Raw genomic sequence first — 22540 nt, 5'->3', positions numbered from 1 at the left:
ATTGCCATATATTCACCGTCACATACTGTACCTTGTCACATACTGCACCCCATCCCATACTGCACCCTGTCACATATTCCACCCTGTCACATATTGCTCATTATCACATATTGCACCCTGTCACAAACTGCATTCTGTCACAGATTGCAGTTTCATAACTTGCCCCCTGACATATACTGCCCCCTGTCATATACTGCCCCCGTCACACACTGCACCCTGTCACACATTGCACTTATCACATCGTGCCCCCTGTCACATAGTGCACCCTGTCACTTTTTGCACCGTCACATATTCACCCAGTCACATCTCGGACCCAGACATCTGTATTCCCTCGCACCGAGGTGGTTTCAACAGCCAAAGGTAGATCGCTCGGTACCTTGCTCGCCCTGATTGCAGGGAAACTGCTGGCCTCCTCAAAACTAATCGCCCGATCCTGCGGTGAAACCTGACGTCAGTGAACCCAATGGGAGTCCCCTCGGTTGGAATAATGGGAAAAGTGGGAATTGGAGGAAGCTGGAGCTCGGTGCTCGGCCCCTCTCTCCCCCAGTGCAGGAGAGCCGAATGAGGTGCAGATGAGCGTCAGGAGAGGGCTTGTGGAGCTAGGAGGGGCTAGTTGACTCTGTCAGCCACTCGGTGCCGGATGGAAAGGCTGGAGCATCACAAACGCTCCCACCTGTCAGAGGTGCATGTGCGATTTATCGCTGAGCACGGGAAGCACCGCTCGGTCTCATTTGTTCCGAGTCTCTTGATGGCTCCGAAGTGAGAGACACCGGGAGACAGCCGCTGCTTACACAGAGGGGGAAGCGAAACTCAAGTCTCTCAGCTTCCTCTCCAAATCCACTCTCTCCACTGTCCGGCTCGCTCTCTCTTTCACGTCTCTCCCGCCCAACGATGCTAACGAAACTACTGGCAGCTTTCTTGCTACTCTCAGTCTTCCAAGCGTGGTAAGCAAATGTTACTGGTATTATTGCCCGAGAAGGGACGGTGCTACCTGACTGTGCGGGCGACGAGTGGCTGTTGTTTCTGCCTGACTGCTCTGCCAATGGGGACTGTGGATGTTCTCCCCCTTTTTCTATTTCCAAATTTTTAAAAAAAAGTTGTGAAATGCACAGCCTCAGCCATGAAGCTGGTGGGAAGCGGTGGGTTTGGGTCTATGGGTTGTCTCCCACCCAACCCCCCCACACCCCCCCACCAACACCACCCCCCCCCCCCCCCACCTTCCCCCGAGCACTATTACTGATGTCGCAGTTTACGGTCTGATGCAGGGCTACAGTCTCAGTCCTGGGGTTGGCTGTGGGATTTTTGTTTTGTCTCTATCGCGGGTGCCGGGGCTGTGCAAACTCGGATCTCCCCCACTCAGTCTGGACAATGGCTTTAGTAAAGTGAAACACACTCCACGGGGTAGATGGGTGGGTGGGGGGAACTCACCCCTTGAACTCCCGAGTTCAGCCGCTTCAGGGGAGAAGTGGGCTCAACATTGTCAAACAGGGTGAGGGGGAGGGGGTGGTGTTTAATTGCCCCCACCTCCAGCCCCATAGTAGTGATTTCAACCGAATAGTTAAACGGTGTCAGATATCCAGAGGACATCTCCCGTGAAGGTGCCTGTGTGCCTGAGGGAGGACTCTCAAGGCAATGCGAACAGGGTTGACAGAGCATCTAATCGACACCATCATTTAATCATACAATTGTGAAATGATGGAAATTAATCTTTCAGAGGCCGAGCGGTGGGAGCAGGAATCCATCCCGGTCCCACCGTTGAGTGTCTGAGCACAGTGAATAGACAGCCACTGAGTGTATTTTCATATTAGGTTCTCTACTTAGAAAGGCACCAAAAAACGGCTTGGCAAGAGCGTGCAAATGGACTGCAGGTTTACACAATTGCCACTGACAGATTAGCGCTACCTGCAAGCAGCAGACAATTTGTGACTTCTCTCTTATTTCCAGCCGGCCTGGGTGGGGATGGCGGGGTGGGGGAGGAATCTCGCTCCTTCCGGGCCCGGCACCGATAACCGTGCGGCATCGCCTTTAATCTGGAGAGCTGCTCAATCCTAACCAGTGAGGCAGAGCGCGCAACGCCATCAAGAAATCAAAATTGCACCCCCCCCCCCCACCCATCACTGTGCACAAAGGCAGGGGTAAATATTATTTGCAAATGACTCCCCCTTCCACCGCACCCCACCCCCCATTCCTCCCCCCCCCCCCCCCGCCACCTCCTTTTTGACATCCGCACAATCAAAATTGAAGGCGGCGTGAACCGTTCAAGTTTGGTCTGTCGACATTTTAAATATGTTCAGAAACAAACAGGGAAGCCTCACCAACCCGCTTTTTCTTTAAGAGTTAAGGCGAGATGAGAGCTCAGAGCATGTTGCACACCAGATGCCAACTGCAAGTGCAGATGCAAAGTGGCATTGAGCCTGTCTGATCGAGTGTCCTAGATATGTGACCCACTTCTCTTGGGTACCTGTTGCTGTCTGGAGTCGTCCCGTGATCAAACTTCAGGACTGCTCGTTCCCTGCTTCCTGAACCTTCAGCATACACACACACGGTTCGCCTTGAGGGCCCCCAGTACACTCAGAAAGACAAATTGTGCAAAGTTTGCAGGCGCCCCTGGTTAACGCTGCTTGCCAAATTTGCAGGTAGTGACGGTAGTGCCACCTTTTCTCTGTCTTGCAGCTCGAGAAAAATCGACGATGGCGAGGACGAAGATCGCACGGTCAACCAGACCTGGGTGCTGACTTCCAAGATGCAAGATAGAGACGCGACCAAGATTTTAAACCACCTGCTGAAGGAGTATGATAAGAAACTTCGCCCCGACATTGGAAGTGAGTACGAGCAGGTATTTCGTAAGCGATGTCCTCGCTCAGGGAAAGTTTTGACTGCATGTGGCCCGCGGTGTTCAGGTGATGTTTAAGTGTTTAATAGGCTAGGCTTTCTTTGAACCGGCAATTCTAATATGAAACAAAAATGGAAAGTATTGGAAAAGCTCAGCAGGTCTGGCAGCATCTCATAGAGTCCTAGAATCACAGAAGCCTACAGAACGGAGGCAGGCCCTTTGGCCTACACTGGTCCATGCCGACCAAAATGTCCGTCCACACTCACCCCATTTCCCTGCATTTGACCCTAATATTCTAATCCTTTCCTATCCTTGTATTTGTCAAATGCCTTTTAAATGTTGTTAATGTACCCACCTCAAACATTTCCACTGGCAGCTCATTCCATATTTGTACCACCCTCTGTGTAAGAAAATTGCCCCTCAGGTTCCCTTTTATTCTTTCCCCTCAAACCTTAAACTGATGCCTTCTATTCCTCGATTCCCCAACCCTAGGAAAAAGACTGAGTGGATTTACCTTATCCATGTCTCTCATGATCTTATACACCTTTATAAAGTCCCCCATCAGTCTCCTATGCTGTAAAGAAAAAAGCTTGTCCAACCTGTCCCCACAACTCTCAGACCATTGAGTCCAGGCAACATCCCTGGAAATTTCTTCTACACTCCTTCCAGTTTAACCTACTTCCTATAGCAAGCTGACCAAAACTGAACACACTACTCCAAGGGTGGCCTCACCAACATCCTGTATAACTGCAACATAACGTCCCAACTTTGATATTCAGTGCCCTGACTGATGAAGGCCAGTATGCCAAAAGTTGTCTTCACTGCCCTGTCTACCTGTGACTCCACTTTCAGAGAACTGTGAACGTGAACTCCAAAATCCCTCTGTTCCACGACACTCCTTAAGGCCTTATCATTCACCATGAAATTCCTACCTTGGTTTGACTTTCCAAAATGCAAGACCTCACACTTACCTTTATTAGACTCCATTTGCCACTTCTCTGCCCACTTGCCGAGCTGATGAAGGTCCTGCTGCAATTTCTGATAACCTTCCTCACTCTCCAAGATGCTGCCTATTTTAGTGTCATCAGCAAACTTGCTAATCATGCCTTGTACCTTCTCATCTAAATCATTGATATAGATAACAAACAGTAATGAGCCCAGCACAGACTCCTGAGGCATTCCCGATGAAGGGGATATTTCCTGAGACGTCAATTCTCCTGTTCCTCAAATGCTGCCTGGCCTACTGTGCTTTTCGAGCACCCCACTCTCAGCCCTAAGGCATTCCACGGGCCACCAGTCTGACAAGCATCCATCCGTTATCACCCTCAGCTTCCTACCATCAAGCCAATCTTGCATCCAATTTGTGGAAAGAAATCAGAGTTAACGTTTCCTTCCAAGGAAGGGTCAATGGACCCAAAGGTCAACTCTAATTTCTCACCACAGGTGCTGCCATAACTGCTGAGCTTTTCTAGCAATTTCTGTTTTTGTTTCAGGTTTACATTGTCGGCAATTCTTTCAATTTTTAATTCTAATACGAACTTTGCAATTTAAAAAAAACTTTCATTCATTATGACATGGTTGTTTCCATCAAGGCCTGTTGTAAAGTGATTGCAAATTCAAATGGTTGAAAAGAAACAAAACTAGGAAGACTTGCATTTATATAGAACCTTGCAGCAGCACAGATTACCTTAAAAGTAATGGCCCTCTGTAGGTGATGCAGCAGTCAATTTGTACACAGCAAACTCCTGAATGAGGCACTGTGAGGATGGCTAGATCTTTTGTTGTTGTGAATGTTGACTGAGGATAATTATTGGTCAGGACATAGTGAGAATGGAACCTATAACATTTAGACTGAGTGATGTGAGGATTACCAACTGAGTTATGACTGACACTACAACAAATGGTGAAATTGAAATGTTGACCAGCAAAGCTTGCTGTCATACATAAAGTGCATGATCAAGGATGCTTATTAGACGCTTAAGGCCAAACTTTACACATGACAACTTAATGCAGTTGTTCTTTCCCATATCTGACCATAACAGAAAATCCAATATATTAGCCACTAAATTCTGCATTGTAGAATGCTTTGTTTTAATTTAATCTCTAGAATTCAACACTGTGAAAGATTTGCCTTCCACATGGAATCTCATATCTTGTATAGTTTGGTAATAGAGTGATTGAGGAGGGAGACTTCAGTGGACTCGGTTAATCAAATACTGAAGCTATCAGTTATTGCTCCTTTGCTGAACATAAATTCCATTATTCAGTGTATTTCAATATCACACACCTGTCAGCAAAGATTTCACTGGATTTATCAAAAAAAAGTACATCCTAATTGTCATGCAGACAGGGTGAGAAAAACTAATTATTGGAAGGTGCATCATTTACTTCCAATACATAAAAAAGTGAAGTGTTATGTAATTATGTGCACTGAACTGAACTAGCTGCATAGCAGGATGTAGGGTATGGCATTTTAATATATATGATTTATGGGTCATGTAGATTATTTCAAATGACAGCAGATTAACCAGACAAAACTCATGTGAAATCTTGACAGTGATTCCAATGAAGACATCGACACAGCAAAGCAACAGGATACAATTCTTATTTGTAATCACAAATCTTACTTTGTGTCAGTGTAAAAAAGTGGAATGAACATCTATTCTGCTTCGAGTTGTTTGAGTATGTCAATAAAATTCTGTATTCATGGCTGCAAATCACACATAATCCAAAGAAAAACCTAGTTTAAAAGGCAGCACTTGAACTGAAGGAATATAAAGCTAAATTATTTTTTGTCAAAATATATTTTGTGCACTTGCTGTCTTTTGGGTGAGCTCAGTGATTCATTCATGCTTTATTTCAATCTTCTGTTAGCCTGGGTAAGTTGTTTCATACCTGAAACAATAATCTGAAAGGTTTTTCAACTTGTCAAATCCATTTCAGCAAAACAGTTAATGTTACTTCTTAGCTGTTTTTGGGGTTGACATATTTTCTACATTTTACTACGGAAATAACACGATGTCAGTATGAGTATTGAAAAATGTCCTGCTGGAAAAACACAGCAGGCCAGGCAGCATCCGAGGATCAGGAGAATCGACATTTTGGGCACAAGCCCTTCTTCCTGAAGAAGGGCTTATGCCCGAAACGTCGATTTTCCTGCTCCTCGGATGCTGCCTGGCCTGGTGTGTTTTTCCAGCGCGACACTTTTCAACTCTGGTACTCCAGCATCTGCAGTCCTCACTTTCTCCTGCCAGTATGAGTGGTAAAGAAAAAATATTAGATTGAATAGAACACAAAGCAGGAACATCTTTATGTCCTGTTTTGATTGGGCTGTAAAAGTTTTCAATTTCCAGATTCCCCATACGTTTTGTAAAGAAAATTACTTGTGCCTCTTAATACATTGTCAATCAAGGTGTTTGTATTATGCAATGCCATTTTAGAGACAATGTTTATACTACATCCTGCCAAAAAGACCCTTGATTGGATTTGTTTGCATGATGTTAACACAGGGATGGGAGGGCCTGAAGAAAGGAAAGAAGCAAATGATTCATTTATCAGGACCAAACATGATCTATAAGGCACAAGTCACGAGTGTGATTATTCTTTACACATACCTGGCTGGGTGCAGCTTCAGAGACACTCAAACTTGACACTATGTAGGAAAATCTTCGAGGAGAAAGTGAGGACTGCAGATGCTGGAGTATCAGAGCTGAAAATGTGTTGCTGGAAAAGCGCAGCAGGTCAGGCAGCATCCAAGGAACAGGAGAATTGACGTTTCGGGCATCAGCCCTTCTTCAGGAATGAGGAAAGTGTGTCCAGCAGGCTAAGATAAAAGGTAGGGAGCCTATGTAGGAAAGCGCAGACTTCTTGACTGGCCTCCCATCCACTTCCTACAGTATTAATTCCTTCCACCACTGATGCACAGTGGCAGCAGTGTGTATATTGCATAAAGTGATCTGCAATAATTCACCAACCCTCTTCCATCAGCACATTCCCAACCTATAACGTTTATGACCTATAGTGTCAAGGGAAGCAGATGCCTGCAAACACTGCTGCAAGTTCCTCTCCAAACTACACACCATTCTGACTTAAAGCTCGCCACAGTTCCTTCTCTGTTGTTGGATCAAAAGCTCTCTCCTAACAGCGTCGTGTGTAAGAGGTCAGTGAGCTCAGTTGTTTGGATGGCAGGTTTGCAATGCAAAATGATGCCAACATCATAGGTTTATTTCCCACGCTGGATGAGGCTGTCTGTCAGCCTCTCCCCTCCCCTGAGGTATGGTGACCCTCAGGTGAGCCACACCAGTCATCTCCCCCAGTGAGAGAGCAGGGCCATGCAGTATCTACTCAACATGGACTGTTGAGATGCAAAAAGGCAGCTTCGCACCGCCATCTCTGGGATGATTAGGGATGGGCAATAAATGCTGGATTTGCAAGCAATACTCTCATTCCATGTACAAATATAAACAAATAAACCAGCAATACTGAAGCTGCCTATTCCAACCTAGCTGAAGTTAGACAACTGGCTCCATCGTTGGCTGTTTTTCTGTGTGTATTAGCTACTTGTTTGTAAATCTGCTGAATCATTGAGATAGTCACTTAGATATGGTGAAGAATATCCCACAAAAAGAATAATAAAGTAGTTTTAAATTGATTGATGTTTTAGTGTATTTGTAGCCTGGTAGCAAATAAGTTTAAGTCACTTTTCATTTGAAGTGATTGTGATTGGTTAATTTTAGTTTATTCCAGCTTGTAGTAAAGTTAATGGAGCTATCCAACCTAACTGCTCGATTAAAACTGTTGAAATTTTTTATAAAATCAAACTTTACTACAATGTAGAGTTTGTAAAGTTGTCAATTCATATTTATTGATACCCAACTTTCAGATGGCTGTGCAATTTGTATGATTTTATGGGTTCATGTTAAGAAGAGAGTAGAAGAGGATCCCTTTGCTGATAAGCAACAATTAACTGAACCAATCTAGTCCATTAGAATTGGTGATTGTGAAGACTTTGCTTAAAAAATGAGTGTGGATATCTCGATGCTTGAATAACACATGCCTTTTGACAGAAATATTAGTGGAGCTTTGCTACCTTCCTCTTACTTACTCAATGATTTCAGCATGCAGCACAGTATAACTAGGTTATTGATTGGCTGGACTCATCAATGGGAAGGCCAATATCATGAGGGGCTGACACCACCTGCAAGGGGCATGGGGCGGACCGAGAGCCAGAAGGGTTGGAGGAGCTGGCTGCCTTAGAGTGGCCGGAAAGTGGGAGGGACGGGAGGCTTGCTAGGTTGCTGAGGGTAGGGTCTGTATTCTATGCACTGCTTATCTAATTGGACTGCCTTGTATGTATTTGTTACTGCTTCTTTTGTGATGACTGAAAGTGGGAGTTGAAAGTGGGACTTGAGGTTTGTCCTCATTTCCCTGGATATTGGTTGAACTGTAGGGTTTGGGGTCTGGCTTTGCCACACCTCTCCCTCGTAAAATACTGTTTCTCTATATACAGCTGTTAATGTTAATTGTTTGTAAACTGTACTGTTTAATAAAAAGAAAAGGAAAATAATAAAAACCAACCTGCATTCCTTCAAGGGAAGGGATTTATTGTGGCTGGAACAGGTGGTGGCGGACATATAAGAAATGAATCTGATCTATGAAGGGAACGGGTGACCACACGGAAATCTAACAGAAACATTGGAAAAAGTGTACACCAGTTAGCCCTGTTCCCCAAATGTAGCAGACTGATACAACATGAAAGTAAAAATGAGTAGGCAGCACAGTTTGTGGATGCACCCCTTGAATTCTTGGTTAAGAAGGAACAGAGAAATTGCATTTATCCATAGTTGGCTGGAAATATATCTGGATGTAAGATCAATAGGCAATGGGATCAAGTAGGTATCGAAATTAGTTGGAGAATCATAACATTTTACAGTACAGAAGGAGGCAATTTGACCCATCCTGTCTCTGCTAGATCTTGAAAGAGCTACCCAAGACAAAAGTTATCTCTGATGATGTGGATGCAATGTTGTAGAAGCTCACAGGATCATAAAGAAGAAATCAAGATCAGTGATTGCATCTTCAAATGCTGCACCCTATCAAATTACTTATTAGTCCCATGCACTCCTTAATTCATCACACGTAACTCAGTCACTTATCAATCACACCTGTCATTCAGGACTCACCCTAATATGCACATGTACTATCTCACCTTAATACACTTAACATTACTACGGTGTGACCACCTCCATGATTGTGCCATCCACATAACTCTCAGCATTGCAGATGTGCCACAGTGTCTCCTGCCACAGCTCTGAAACATGGAGTTAAAGTTTCTGCAGTTGGAAGCATTCTTGCACATGTGGTTATCTTGGACATGAGTGGGAAACATGACTTCCCACATTTAATAGGTCACATACATCACTTGGCTGCCCTCGCCTGGCATGAAGTGCCATGCAGTTTGAGAGGGAGAAGCTGGGATCAATGAGAATTGCAACTGAAAAAAGGTAACTACAAGGAAGAGCTTGACAGATTTAATTGGAAGGGGAACCTTGCAGGGAAGATGGAGCAGCAATGGCAGGAGTTTCTGGGGGTCACTCAAGAGGCAGAGCAGAAATTCATCTCAAGGAAGAAAAAATATACTAAGGGGAGGACAAGGCAACCATTGCTGACAAGGCAAGTCAGGGTCGAGAGTGTGGTGCTGAAAAAGCACAGCTGGTCAGGCAGCATCCAAGGAGCAGGAGAATCGATGTTTCAGGCATAAGCCCTTCAACAGGAATCAGGAATCAGGAATGTCAGGGACAGCATAAAGGGAAAAGAAAAAGCATACAGTGTGATGAAGATCAATGGGAAGCTAGAGATTGGGAAGCCTTTAAAAAAAAACAGCAGAGGATAACTAAAAAGGCAATAAGGGAAGGGGAAGAAAATGACATGGATGCAAACTAGCTAGTGATATGAAAGAAGATTGCAAGGGTGTCTTCAAATACATAATAGGTCGGAAGCAAAAGTGGATATTGAACTGCTCGAAACTGGGATTGTAGAAGTACTAACAAAGAATGGTGGAAGAACTGAATAGGTACTTTGCATCAGTTTTCACCATAGAAGTCACGAGCAGCATACCAGAACTTCAGGAGAGTCAGGGGGCAGAGGTGACTGTTGTGGCCATCACTAAGGAGATGGTGCTGAAGAATGTGAAAGGTCAGAAGGTGGAAAAATCACCCAGACCAGATGGACTGCATCACAGAGCTCTGAAGGAGGTAGCTGAGGAGATGGTGGAAGCATTGTTGGCAATGTTTCAGGAATCACTGGAGTCAGGGAGGGTCCCAGATCTCTGGAAAATGGCTGCTGTAACACTTCTGTTTAGGAAAGGGTGAGGCAGGAAGTTATAGGCCAATAAGCCTGACCTTCGTTGTTGGTAAGATTTTAGGCTCCATTTATTAAGAATGAGAATGCAGAGTGCTTGGAAGTGCATGGTAAAATAGGGCAGAGTCAGCACAGCTTCATCAAGGGGAGGCGATAATTTGTTATAATTCTATGAGGAGGTAATGAGCAAGTTAGCCAAAGGAGAGCAATTGCACATGATCTGTTTGGATTTCCAGAAGGCCTTTGACAAGATGTCACAAAGGAGGCTGCTAAATGAGATTAGGATTGGCTGACTGGCAGAAGGCAGAGGATGAGATAAAGCAAACGTTTTCAGGATGGCAACTGGTAATGAGTAGAGTTCCAGAGAGGTCTGTGTTGGAACCACAGCTATTCATGTTATGTATTAACGATCTGGATGAAGGAACTGAGGGTCATTGTTGCCAAGTTTGCAAATGACACCAAGATAGGTGGAGGGTCAGATTATGTTGAGGAAGCGGGGAGGCAGCAGAAGGACTTGGACAGGCTAAGAGAGTAGGCAAAGAAGTGCCAAAGGGAAGACAATGTGGCAAAGTGTGAGGTTATGTGCTTTGGCAGGAAGTACAGAGGCACTGACTCTTTTGGAAATGTGGAGAGGCTTAAGAAATCTAAAGCACAAAGGAACTTGGGTGTCTTAGTTCAGGATTCTCTTCAGGTTAACATGCAGGTTCAGTTGGCAGTTAGAAAGGCAAATTCAGTGTTAGCATTCATTTCAAGAGGGCTAGAACGCAAGAGCAGAGATATCCTAATGAGGCTGTATAAGCCTCTGATCAGACCTCATATGGAATATTGTGAGCGATTTTGGGGCATGTATCTAAGGAAAGATGTGCTGGCCTTGGAGAGGGTCCAGAGGAGATTTTCAAGAATAATCCCAGGGTTGAAAGGCTTGACATATGAGGAGCAGTCTCTAAACCTGTACTCAATAGAATTTAGGAAGGTGAGGGGACGTGCTTGAAACTGACAAAATGCAGAGAGGCCTGGATAGAGTGGATGTGGAGAAGATGTTTCTGGTAGAGGAGACTAGGACCTGAGGGGACGTCTTCAAAGTGAAGGAGCTGTGGATAGGGGCTCCCGTTAGAACTGATATGAGGAATTTCTTTAGCCTGAGGTAATTTACTTGTGGAACTCACTGCTGCAGAAGGCAGTGAAGGCCAAGTCACTGCATCTAGTTAAGACAGAGATAGGTAAGTTTTTGATTGGTGAGGGGATCAAGGCTTATAGGGCGAAGGCAGGAGATTAAGGTTGAGAAATCCACCATCCATGATCAAATGACAGAGCAGACTTGATGGGCTGACTGGCCTAATTCTGTTTCTTTGTGTGATGATCTTACAGACTTAAACTTAAAACTTAACTTAGTCTTACCAGCTGACTTTTCCCATAACTTGGGCTAAAATGATACTCCACTTACTTTTGTCTCCACGTTCTCTGACTTACTCATCCCCCACTGCATTTCAGTTAATCTTCAATTAATTCCTTCGCAATTCTACACCTTTTAAAATAACTGATATTAAGCATTAATCTTTAAATGATGGTCATTACCACGCAGTCAATTCACTGTTAATTTTATCTTTAAGCATTTCCTACTGGTCTTTAACTTTTTAATCTGTAAAATATTTCCCTTATCTACAAAACAAATTATCATAGATATTCACATAACCAGCTGTTATGAATGTGCTATTCCTCTTTGTTTTGTGCTGGGCTCCTGATCTTGAGCCTCAATTTGTCCTGTTAAAAGACCTGACAAACTGAACCAAAGAAAAGCAAAAAAAAAACCTCCTCTTCCCTTGTGCAATAAATTCCCACAGTGTTCCAAATTCCCAGAGATACACATTCATTCAGGCTGTGCCTCACTCTGGATGTGTTCTCTCCTACCTGCTCATATGGAGCTTATTGGTCTCATGTTGTAAGTTGACCAGGTTGATATGTTACTTTTATGTATGCTTGGTAATGCTTCAGACATGCCCTCCTGCACTCCTAATTAAACCAGGATTGACCCCTAGGTCTAGTAGTAATTGTAGTGTGAGAGATAGGCTGGATTCTGCTGCTGCTGGAAATGCTTAAATCTGTTTGAAGGAGGTCATGTTGCGGCTCCTTAGGACATTGGTTAGGGCACTTTTGGAAAACTGCCATTCTGGTCTCCCTGCTATTGTGAAACTTGAAAGGGTTCAGAAAAGATTTACAAGGATGTTGCCAGGGTTGGAGGGTTTGAGCCATAGGGAGAGGCTGAATAGTCTGGGGCTATTTGGATAGTTAACATGGCAGCAGGTAGATTGGTGATGATGAGGGGAAATAGATTTTGCCTTTTGTTGTTTTCCTCACCATATGCTGCAGGCTCAGATGAGCAGGTATGTCCTTTAGGACTGAACAGCTCAGTTAGCTGGTGGTAGACATTGAAGACTCCACCCATAATACATTCAGTGCTTCCTCCAAGTGCTGTTCAACATGGAAGACATGGGTGGGAATCAGGGCCATGAGTGTGGTGTTGTGGTACTATACATGGCAATTGGCAGGGGATTTCTTTGTCAATGTTTGACCTGATATCATGAGATTACACAGGGTCTGAAGCCAGTATTCCCAGGGAAAGTCTCTTCTACCATTGTGCCATCACATCTGGTGAGCTTGTCCTGCCAGCAGAACAGAACATGGCCAAGGAATGTGATGATGCTGACTGGGTCGTTATCCACATATTATGATTCCATGAGTAGGCCGATGCTGGACGAGTCTGTGAGATAGATCGCTCTCCTAATTTTAGCACTAACCACTCAGGTGGGCAAAAAGAACTTTGCAGGGTCGACAGAGTTCGTGTTTGCTATTGTCATTCCCTGGTCTCAGTTAATGCCAGGAAGTCTTTCCAAAATTTTACCTTTCTTTAGACATTATCATAGTTTTAATATAACTAACTGATGGGCCATTGCAGACACCAGTAAAGAGTCAATCACATTGCTGTGGGTCTGAATCACACATAGGTCAGGACAGGTAAGGACAACAGGTTTTCTTACCTTAGGGATGTGAGTGAACCAGTTGTTTTTTTTAACAGCAGTTAATAATCCCACATTGTCACCATTAGTCTAGTTCCTAATTCCAGGTTTTATAGAATTAAATTTCAACATGTGCCAAGCTGAGATTCAAATCCATGCCCCCAGAACATTCAACTCCAGCTTTGGATGTTCTATGTCACTCATCCCTCCCTGCCCTGGCATTTTGGAATTCTGTAGGATTCTACAGTGCAAAAAGTAAGTATAAACAATCCTAATTGCTCACCCACAATAATACAAACTGAATAGATGTCCCTCTTGTGATAATCCAACCTACAGTTCTCACATCTTGGAGGGGGAGTTGGTTTATTTAGTATTAGGCATTTCACTGCTCACTGAAAATAAAACATGAAAATCCAAACACTCATAACTTTTTGTTGGCCACCAGAGTAGATTTAATCACAGAATCCCTATAATGTGGGATCAGGCCTTTCAGCCCAACGAATCCACACTGATCCTCTGAAGAGCATCCCACCCAGATACATCCTCCTACCCTATCCCTGTATTTTCTATGGCTAATAGTCCAGCCTACACATCCCTGGACACTATGGGCAATTTAGAATGACCAATCCATGTCACTTGCACATCTTTGTGACTGTAGGAGGAAATGGGAGCACCTGGAAGAAACCCACACAGACATGGGAAGAATGGGCAAACTCTACACAGTTGGAATTGGTTGGAATTGAACCTGGGTTCCTGGTGCTGTGAGGCAGCAGTGCTATCCACTGAGCCATCAGGCTGTCCCACAATTGTTGCATAAAAAGCCAAATAATATAAAGCCTCTATGTGATGACACTTTTATAAATATGAGAAAAATGATAAATAGACTATTACGTCCTCAATTGTTGAATGTACATTTTGTGTTAGTGTACTCAGTATGACATTCGAAGAGTTTGTGTTAGGTTCTTTTTCCTGAGGTTTCACATGTGAGATGCAATTCGCACAACCAATCTCTGCAAACAGTTAAAGTTTATTAAATCTTGTACAAGCTCGGTGGCCCCCTTTGACCCTCATTGCAGGCATGCAGTGTTGAGTCAAAGTGAGGCCCTGAAGAAAGGAAACAAATCCCCTTTATAGAGGTCAGTTGATCATGCTCACAGATACTCTGGCTGCTCCCCCACAGTCACATGCCACTCAAGACAACCCCTCGCCACTCCTTCACAGACACATGTGATCCCAGGTACAATGTTAGGCTGAGATCATCCTCAGAGATAATGCCAATGTAAATCCCCCTAATCCTGGGGAATTGCTATGCAGACGATTTCCTGACTCAGTGATTCCCCAAGACAATGTAGGTGTGATATGTCCTAGCTTCAGGAGATGATCACACAAATGAATTTGATTGACTGGGCGATGGCTATGAAAGCATTCCTGAATGGAAGGGTCTGAATGAGAGTTTAATTTGATAATAGCAGTAGAATAGTCGTAAATGGCTGCCAAAATGAAGTGTGGGTTACAATGGATAGTCATCCTCATTCCTGTATGCTGTATGTGAGACAGCGTGTCGTCCCCACCCACTTGCAGAATTTTCAGCTTCTTGGAGAAAGACATTAGTCTAACTCTTTAACATTACATTAATGGCCAGAGAGATAGTACAATTTAATCCTTTCACATTACATTTGGAATCATGATATATTCCACTCTGAAAACCTGTTCTTGTGACTTCTCGTGCTTCTGCTGTGAGTTACCAGACGCCAGTGCAAAAAATGCAGAATTCAGCTCAGTTTTTGCTTAAAATTCAGGTGAGAGTGTCGCCTATCCAAGCACAGAATTCCAATGTGTCAATCCATTTTCAATACAGGCCCATTGTTCAGACTTCCAAACACAAGCAAGCAAGCATAAAATGATTTGCAAATATTTCATTTGTAATTTACAGTACACTGCAGTACAGTGAAACACTGCTCACTTTGGCAAGATCGAAGCTTATCACTGATATCAAATCAGTACTATGTGAGGTACATGTTTTAATTCAGAGCTTTCTGGTAGCTCTGTGACTTAATTGTCGTAATTCAAACACAGGTAAACAGATGCATAAACCCATTATTTTATATGCAATCTATAAAGATTCTGATATGAGCATTACACTTCCTGAAAAACTAGTTTAGACTTTGATATGATTTGATGAGAATGCAGCATCCTTCTTATTTCTTCGGGTAAAAACATATGTGAACACCAACGGAGAAAAATACTTCATTTTTATAACTTTGTGTTAGTTATTTAACTGCAATATCTTTATTCATCTGATTCATCTCCCAATAGTGTGCATCCTGGGGATATATCTGGAACATCTTATTCTCTCATTCTATTCCTGATTGCTCCAGCATGAATCTGTCTGTTCTCCCACCATCAATTTCAAGGCTTGGGCCCTTAGATCTGTCCATGCTTATGGGCAAAGAACTGCAATGATTGCCATTGCTATTTAGCATGGGACTTGAACCCCGAGCTTCTGGCCCAGAGGTGGGGACATTAGCACTGTTCCACAAAACCAGATGAGCCTATTTCACCAAGATACATTATGTTAATCCATTTAGCCAAAGTTGAATGTTATGGGAAAGAGTTGGAACCAGAAGGTGATGAAAAAGAAATACTACTTTTTCTTCCAGTTGTGCTGTCCAGACCTCAGTGCCGCAAGATGCTCACGACAACAGTACTGAAAACGTTAACGTTGAAGGTACCTTAGCCCCAACCATTCTGTTGATGTCACACACAATCTGTGGGTGGAGATCGTGAGTTCTACTTTTAGATAATTTCCTCAACAACATCTTCAGAAATGTTACTTCACGTGCTCTGGACTCTGTGTCTTGAACCTAGGTCTTCTGGCTCAACGATAGCGATATTACCTCTGCACCACAAGGTTTCATGTCAAGTCACTGATAGTCAACTGTTACATCTTTATTCCTGATGAAGGGCTTTTGCCCGAAACGTTGATTTCGCTGCTCGTTGGATGCTGCCTGAACTGCTGTGCTCTTCCAGCACCACTAATCCAGTATTTGATTTTTAGCATCTGCAGTCATTGTTTTTACCTTGTTGATTTTAACACACGGTTCAAGTCAGGGATGAGAAGAAATGCAGTCAACAGGTCTTGAATTTGCATTGGGAAACACTCATGAATTTCAGGTTTATTACCAAGGCTATAAGCCTGACAGTGAGTTCTCCATTAGTCTTCATGGGGAGAGATGTAGTCAGTAGAGCTTCTGAGACTGCTAGTATATATTTATACTTATTGTTATAATGCAATATAAATGTTGATAACCACTAACTGCCTTTTCTGTAAAGACTCTGTAATGGTATATGCTCAGTCAGTGATCATCAGATTGGTCCCAGAAAAAAGAACAAATAAAACTGAAAATGCTGGAGAAATTCAGCATGTCTGGCAGCATCTGTGGTGAGACAAACAGAATTAAAGTTTCGAGTCTGATATGACTCCTTAAGTTCTGGTGTATTTTTGCTAATGCTTTCATTCACTGTTGAAAGTCAAATGTACAACTAACAGATATAGTGTCATTGTCTAAATTTGAAGGGTCTGCACATATGACAAAACATCAGTGATGAAATTGTTCTTTTTCCACTATATTTTAGGTTATAGGGCTATATGAATAATCTCCAGTGGAGACCCTGATATTAGTCAGAAATTTCAAAGAGTTGTGGTCTACATATCCCAGAGTTCCTCATTGCCCATTCGAGAATTTAGTAATTGTAATGAGGTTAGCTAAATGGACCTCATAGAAAAGGAATTCCCTGATTGGGGCTGTTAATCTGGTTCAATCAGGGAGCCCTGGCTGACAGATATAAAGAGGAGTGTCACACCTGCACATACACACAACATGGGTGCTGGGGGTAAAAAATAAGCACTACCGCAGTTAAGGGTTAGTGTGGGGTTAATGGAGGAAAAAATAATAAACAGGAGTGTTCACTCTGAGTGCTGGCTCTGAGGGAACCAGATCAGTGTGGAGTGAAGGGAAGGGGAGGACTCTGCTCTCTCAGGAGAAGAGGAGACTGATTTTTTGTTGTTGTTGGTTTCTTTGCGGTAAGGAGGAGTTATATTTTGAAGTTCTTTTGGTCCTTTATATTGTTTACTGAGTTTGTTTGTTTTCCGGGTTTTGAGAAAATAAAAAAAAACAGGAGTGTCAGAAGGTTCTGTTCACTCTGAGAGCTGGCTCTGAGGGCGGTGGATCAGTATGAGGAACTCTCCACACGAAAATAAAGGGCGACTTGGCGATGGGATACCAGCCTCTGAGTTATTTCAGAGAATAGGTTTCAAAATGCTGCCGAGCTAATAAGACACTTGAGCTTGCTTTGGTGAATGTTTTCTGGAATTTGGCAGGTAGGTTACTGCCTGCCCCTAGGTTGCTAGCGAACATTTACGAAGGTCTTGGGCTCCAGATCACTTACTAAGCTCGCATTCAATTTTGCATAAAGTCTTGGTCTACTCCATCTTTGATTTTCTTTTGAGAGCACTTGGCAGGGGACATGGCAGTGTTAAATCTCACGAATAACTTGGAGTAAAACTTGTACATCCCGAGGAAATAGGATATTATGGAATAATATTGGAATTATGGCAGTTGACCTGGGCACCTCCTTTAGCTTTTCGGGTCACATATTTCCTTGCCTCCTGCACGACTCAGATAAATTACCTCAGACTTTGCGGACTCATTTTTTTGCCCAATTCAGTGCCTTCAGATGGTTTAAATTATCATGGCAGGTGTCACTGTAAATGACCAAGTCATTCAGTTACATAGTGTAACTGCTGAATACAGGTACCATCTGATAGATCAGTCTCTGAAAGGCTGCTGCAACACTTTTTAGGTCGGAAGGCATGACCTTGCACTGGTTCTGAAGGAATGCTGAGATTTCATTTGCTTTGGGGGTCAGGGATCCTGCGGATAACCTTTTGAAAAGTCAGTTTTACTGAGGTAGGCCGAGTGTCCCAACTGTCTAGACACTGCTTGTGTCTGGTGGCTACATTTACTTCAACAGTCAACACTGAGTCATGTTGATCCAAGCTGGAGGACCAGAGCAATGGAGGAACTCCAGCTCCACTGGTTGGGCTCCATTATACTATTGTCCAGCATGTACTGGTCTTCTGGCCTGGTACTGTTTACTCAGTGAGATGTCTCTGACATCATGTTGTGAATTGCGAGTGTGATAAGCTGGACCTGATAAATTTCTTTAAATCTCCCAAGCAGGGTGGCCATGTTCTCCTGCTGCTTTGGGGTCAGGTGTGTGATTTTTAAGACTTTTCAAGACTCCAGTGTTTTCCAGCCTGGTGGCCAAGAGTTCAACCAGGAGACATTCCAATTTGTTCAGGTGACTCTTCCTGGCTGCTCTCAGAGACTTGCACCATTTGACAAACATCCAATGGCCCACTGGTCTCTCAGCTGTAATATCTCTCTTTAACATGTTAAGGTGGCATAGCCAACATGTCTTTATCCTGTCAGGACTATAGCTCAGATAGTTGACGTTTTGAGCAATAAGAGGTGCATGGTTTAAAGACTGCTTCACTGAAATATAGACAGAGTAACTCATGAATTAGGCCCTGTTCTGGACTATATTGACCCTAATTCACGACTTACTCTGTCTATATTTCAGGTAAAAAGACCCTCTTGGGAGTCATCCAAAGGCCCCCAAACAGTAGTCTGGATGTCAGATGTAAGTTGAATCAGGAGCTGAAATTGGCCTGTCGCAAAGATGTTACTACAGTTGTTATGGGGGATTTCAACATGCAGGTAGACTGGGAGAATCAGGATGGTATTGGACCTCGAGAAAGAGACTTTGTGGAGTGCCTCAGAGATGGATTCTTAGAGCAGCTGGTGCTGGAGCCGACCAGGGAGAAGGCAGTTCTGGATCTGGTATTGTGTAACAAACCAGAATTGGTCAGAGACCTCGAAGTGAAGGAGCCATTGGGAAGTAGTGACCATAATACATTAAGCTTCAATCTGCAATTTGAGAGGGAGAGGGTACAGTCGGAAGTGACAGTACTTCTGTTGAATAAAGGGAACTGTGGAGCTATGAGGGAGGAGCTGGCCAAAGTTCAATGGTGCAATACGTTAGCAGAGATGACCATGGAGGAACAATGGCGGATATTTCTGTGTATAATGCAGAAGTTGCAGGATCAGTTCATTCCTAAAAGGAAGAAAGAGCCCAGGAGGAGACATGGGCGGCCGTGGCTGACGAGGGAAGTTAAGAAACATGTAAAGTTAAAAGAGAAAAAGTATAACATAGCAAAGATAAGTGGGAAAATGGAGGACTGGGAAGCTTTTAAAGGACAACAGAGGATTACTAAGAAGGAAATACGCAGAGAAAAAATGAGGTATGAAGGTTAACTGGCCAATAATATAAAGGAGGATAGTAAAAGCTTTTTTATGTATGTGCAAGGCAAAAAAAATGGTTAGGAATAAAATTGGGCCCTTGAAGACAGAAACAGGGGAATATATTACGGGGAACAAAGAAATGGCAGAAGCATTAAATGGGTACTTCAGATCTGTGTTCACTGGGAAGACACAAGCAATCTCCCTGAGGTAACAGTGGCTAAAGGACCTGAACTTACGGGAATTTATATTTGCCAGGATTTGGTGTTGGAGAGACTGTTAGGTCTGAAGGTTGATAAGTCTCGGGGCCTGATGGTCTACAACCCAGGGTACTGAAGGAGGTGGCTCGGGAAATCGTGGATGCGTTGGTGATTATTTTCCAGAGTTTGATAGATTCGGGATCAGTTCCTGAGGATTGGAGGGTGGCTAATGTTGTACCACTTTTTAAGAAAGGTGGGAAAGAGAAAGCAGGAAATTATAGACCAGTTAGTCTGACCTCAGTGGTGGGAAAGATGCTGGAGTCTATTATAAAGGATGAAATATCGACACATCTGGATAGTTGTAACAGGATAGGACAGAGTCAGCATGGATTTATGAAGGGGACATCATGCTTGACTAATCTTCTTGATTTTTTTGAGGATGTAACTCTGAAGATGGACGAGGGAGATCCAGTAGATGTGTACCTGAACTTTCAGAAAGCTTTTGATAAAGTCCCACACAGGAGGTTAGTGAGCAAAATTAGGGCGCATGGTATTGGGGGCAAAGTACTAGATTGGATTGAAAATTGGTTGGCTGATAGGAAACAAAGGGTAGTGATAAACGGCTCCATTTCGGAATGGCAGGCAGTGGCCAGTGGGGTACCACAGGGATCCATGCTGGGACCGCAGCTTTTTACAATATATGTTTATGATATAGAAGATGGTATCAGCAATAACATTAGCAAATTTGCTGATGATACAAAGCTGGGTGGCAGGGTGAAATGTGATGAGGATGTTAGGAGATTACAGGGTGACCTGGACAAGTTAGGTGAGTGGGCAGATGCATGGCAGATGCAGTTTAATGTGGATAAATGTATGGTTATCCACTTTGGTGGCAAGAACCTCAATGGAATCCATTTGGGTAAAGGGGCAGTACAGAGAGATCTGGGTGTTCTTGTACACCAGTCAATGAAGGCAAGCATGCAGGTACAGCAGGTAGTGAAGAAGGCTAATAGCTTGCTGGCCTTCATAACAAGATGAATTGAGTATAGAAGCAAAGAGGTTCTTCTGCAGCTGTACGGGGCCCTGATCAGACCACACCTGGAGTACTGTGTGCAGTTCTGGTCTCCAAGTTTGAGGAAAGACATTCTGGCTATTGAGGGAGTGCAGCGTAGGTTCACGAGGTCAATTCCTGGAATGGCAAGATTACCTTACACTGAAAGACTGAAGTGACTGGGCTTGTATACCCTTGAGTTTAGAAGACTGAGAGGGGACCTGAATGAGACATATAAGATTATGAAAGGATTGGACACTCTGGCAGCAGGAAACATGTTTCCGCTGATGGGTGAGTGTCGAACCAGAGGACACAGCTTAAAAATACGGGGTAGACCATTTAGGACAGAGATGAGGAGAAACTTCTTCACCCAGAGAGTGGTAGGTGTGTGGAATACTCTGCTCCAGAGAGCAGTGGAGGCCCAGTCTCTGGATTCATTTAAGAAAGAGTTAGATAGAGCTCTCAAAGATAGTGGAATCAAGGGTTATGGAGATAAAGCAGGAAGAGGATCCTGATTAGGAATGATCAGCCATGATCATATTGAATGGCGGTGCAGGCTCGAAGGGCTGAAAGGCCTACTCCTGCACCTATTGTCTATTGTCTATAAAATCTTTAAATGTTACCCCTTTTACCTTCAACTTATGAGTCTTAGGAATTGCCATTTTTACCCTGGGCGATAGCCTTTGACTATCCATTCTATCCATGTCTGTCATCATTTTCTCAACTCCTGTCAGATCGTCTTTCAGCTTCAATGTTCAAGTGAAAAGAAGCCAACTGTTCTAGTCTCTTCTGATTGCTAATACCCTCTAAACCAGACAACATCCTGCTAAACCTTTTCTCTCCCCTTGTCAAAGCCTCCACATCCTTCCGATAGTCTGGCGACCAGAACTGTATGTAATATTCCAAATGTGGCTGAACTAAATTCTATATAGCAGCAACATAACTTACCAATTTTTATACTCTGTGCCCTGGTTGATGACAGCAAGCATGCCATATGCCTTCTCGACCATCTTTTCTATTTGTGTTGCCACTTTCAGGGAACTGTGGTCCTGTACGGCTGGATCCCACTGTACTTTGATGCTTCTAGGGCTCTGCCATTTAATGTATACTTCCCTCTGACACTAGAAATTCTGAAATGCATCATATCACATTTGTCCAGATTCAACTCCATCTGCCTTTTTTCTGCCCAATTCTTCAGCTTATCTATATCCTGCAGTATCCTCTGGCAATCCTCCTCACTGTCCACAGTTCCCCCAATCTTTGTGTCACCTGCAAACTTACTAATCAGACCACTTAACATTTTCCACCAACTCATTTACATACATTCCAAACAACAGGATAAACCTTCCAAGGTGCCCTCCCTCAGTACAGCTGTGACATTCTCCCTGATCAGTTAATGCAACTCCCTCTTTCTTTTACATCCCTTTCTATCTTAATTAATCCCAGAAAATTAAGCTGCCAGTCATATCCCTCTCTCAAGCAAGTTTCTTTTAAAGATACAACATCATACTTATATGTAATAATCCAAGCTCTAAATTCATCTGCCTTACCTGTCAGATTCCTCGCGTTAAAAGAAATACACCTCACACTCCAAGTCCTGTCATGTTCAGTAATCTCTCTCCATCTGTTCTTCCTCTTAGCCTTATTGGCCTTAGTCTCTAGCTTCTCCTCAGACATATCATGTACTGACCTATTTCTTTGTCAAAAAGTGTGGTGCT

At 43.4% G+C, this 22540-nt stretch overlaps 2 protein-coding genes across 2 annotated transcripts in view; one reads left to right on the top strand and one right to left on the bottom strand.

Moving 5' to 3' along the window:
- gabrb3 (gamma-aminobutyric acid type A receptor subunit beta3) overlaps window positions 1–565 on the bottom strand; it is a 686618-nt gene extending 686053 nt beyond the window's left edge. Inside the window, exon 1 of the mRNA XM_072576993.1 lies at window positions 377–565. The gene's annotated coding sequence lies outside the window, so the exon portion shown is untranslated. The remainder of the gene's footprint in view (window positions 1–376) is intronic.
- gabrg3 (gamma-aminobutyric acid type A receptor subunit gamma3) overlaps window positions 515–22540 on the top strand; it is a 657746-nt gene continuing 635720 nt past the window's right edge. The window contains exons 1-2 of the mRNA XM_072576994.1: window positions 515–944; window positions 2674–2822. Of these exons, the coding sequence (XP_072433095.1) occupies window positions 892–944; window positions 2674–2822 (202 nt within the window). The 5' untranslated portion in view covers window positions 515–891. The remainder of the gene's footprint in view (window positions 945–2673; window positions 2823–22540) is intronic.

This window comes from Chiloscyllium punctatum, chromosome 9 (assembly GCF_047496795.1).
Source record: "Chiloscyllium punctatum isolate Juve2018m chromosome 9, sChiPun1.3, whole genome shotgun sequence".
NCBI lineage: Eukaryota > Metazoa > Chordata > Chondrichthyes > Orectolobiformes > Hemiscylliidae > Chiloscyllium > Chiloscyllium punctatum.
The sequence above is the reverse complement of the archived record's forward strand: the minus strand, read 5'-3'. Positions and strand labels throughout refer to the sequence as shown.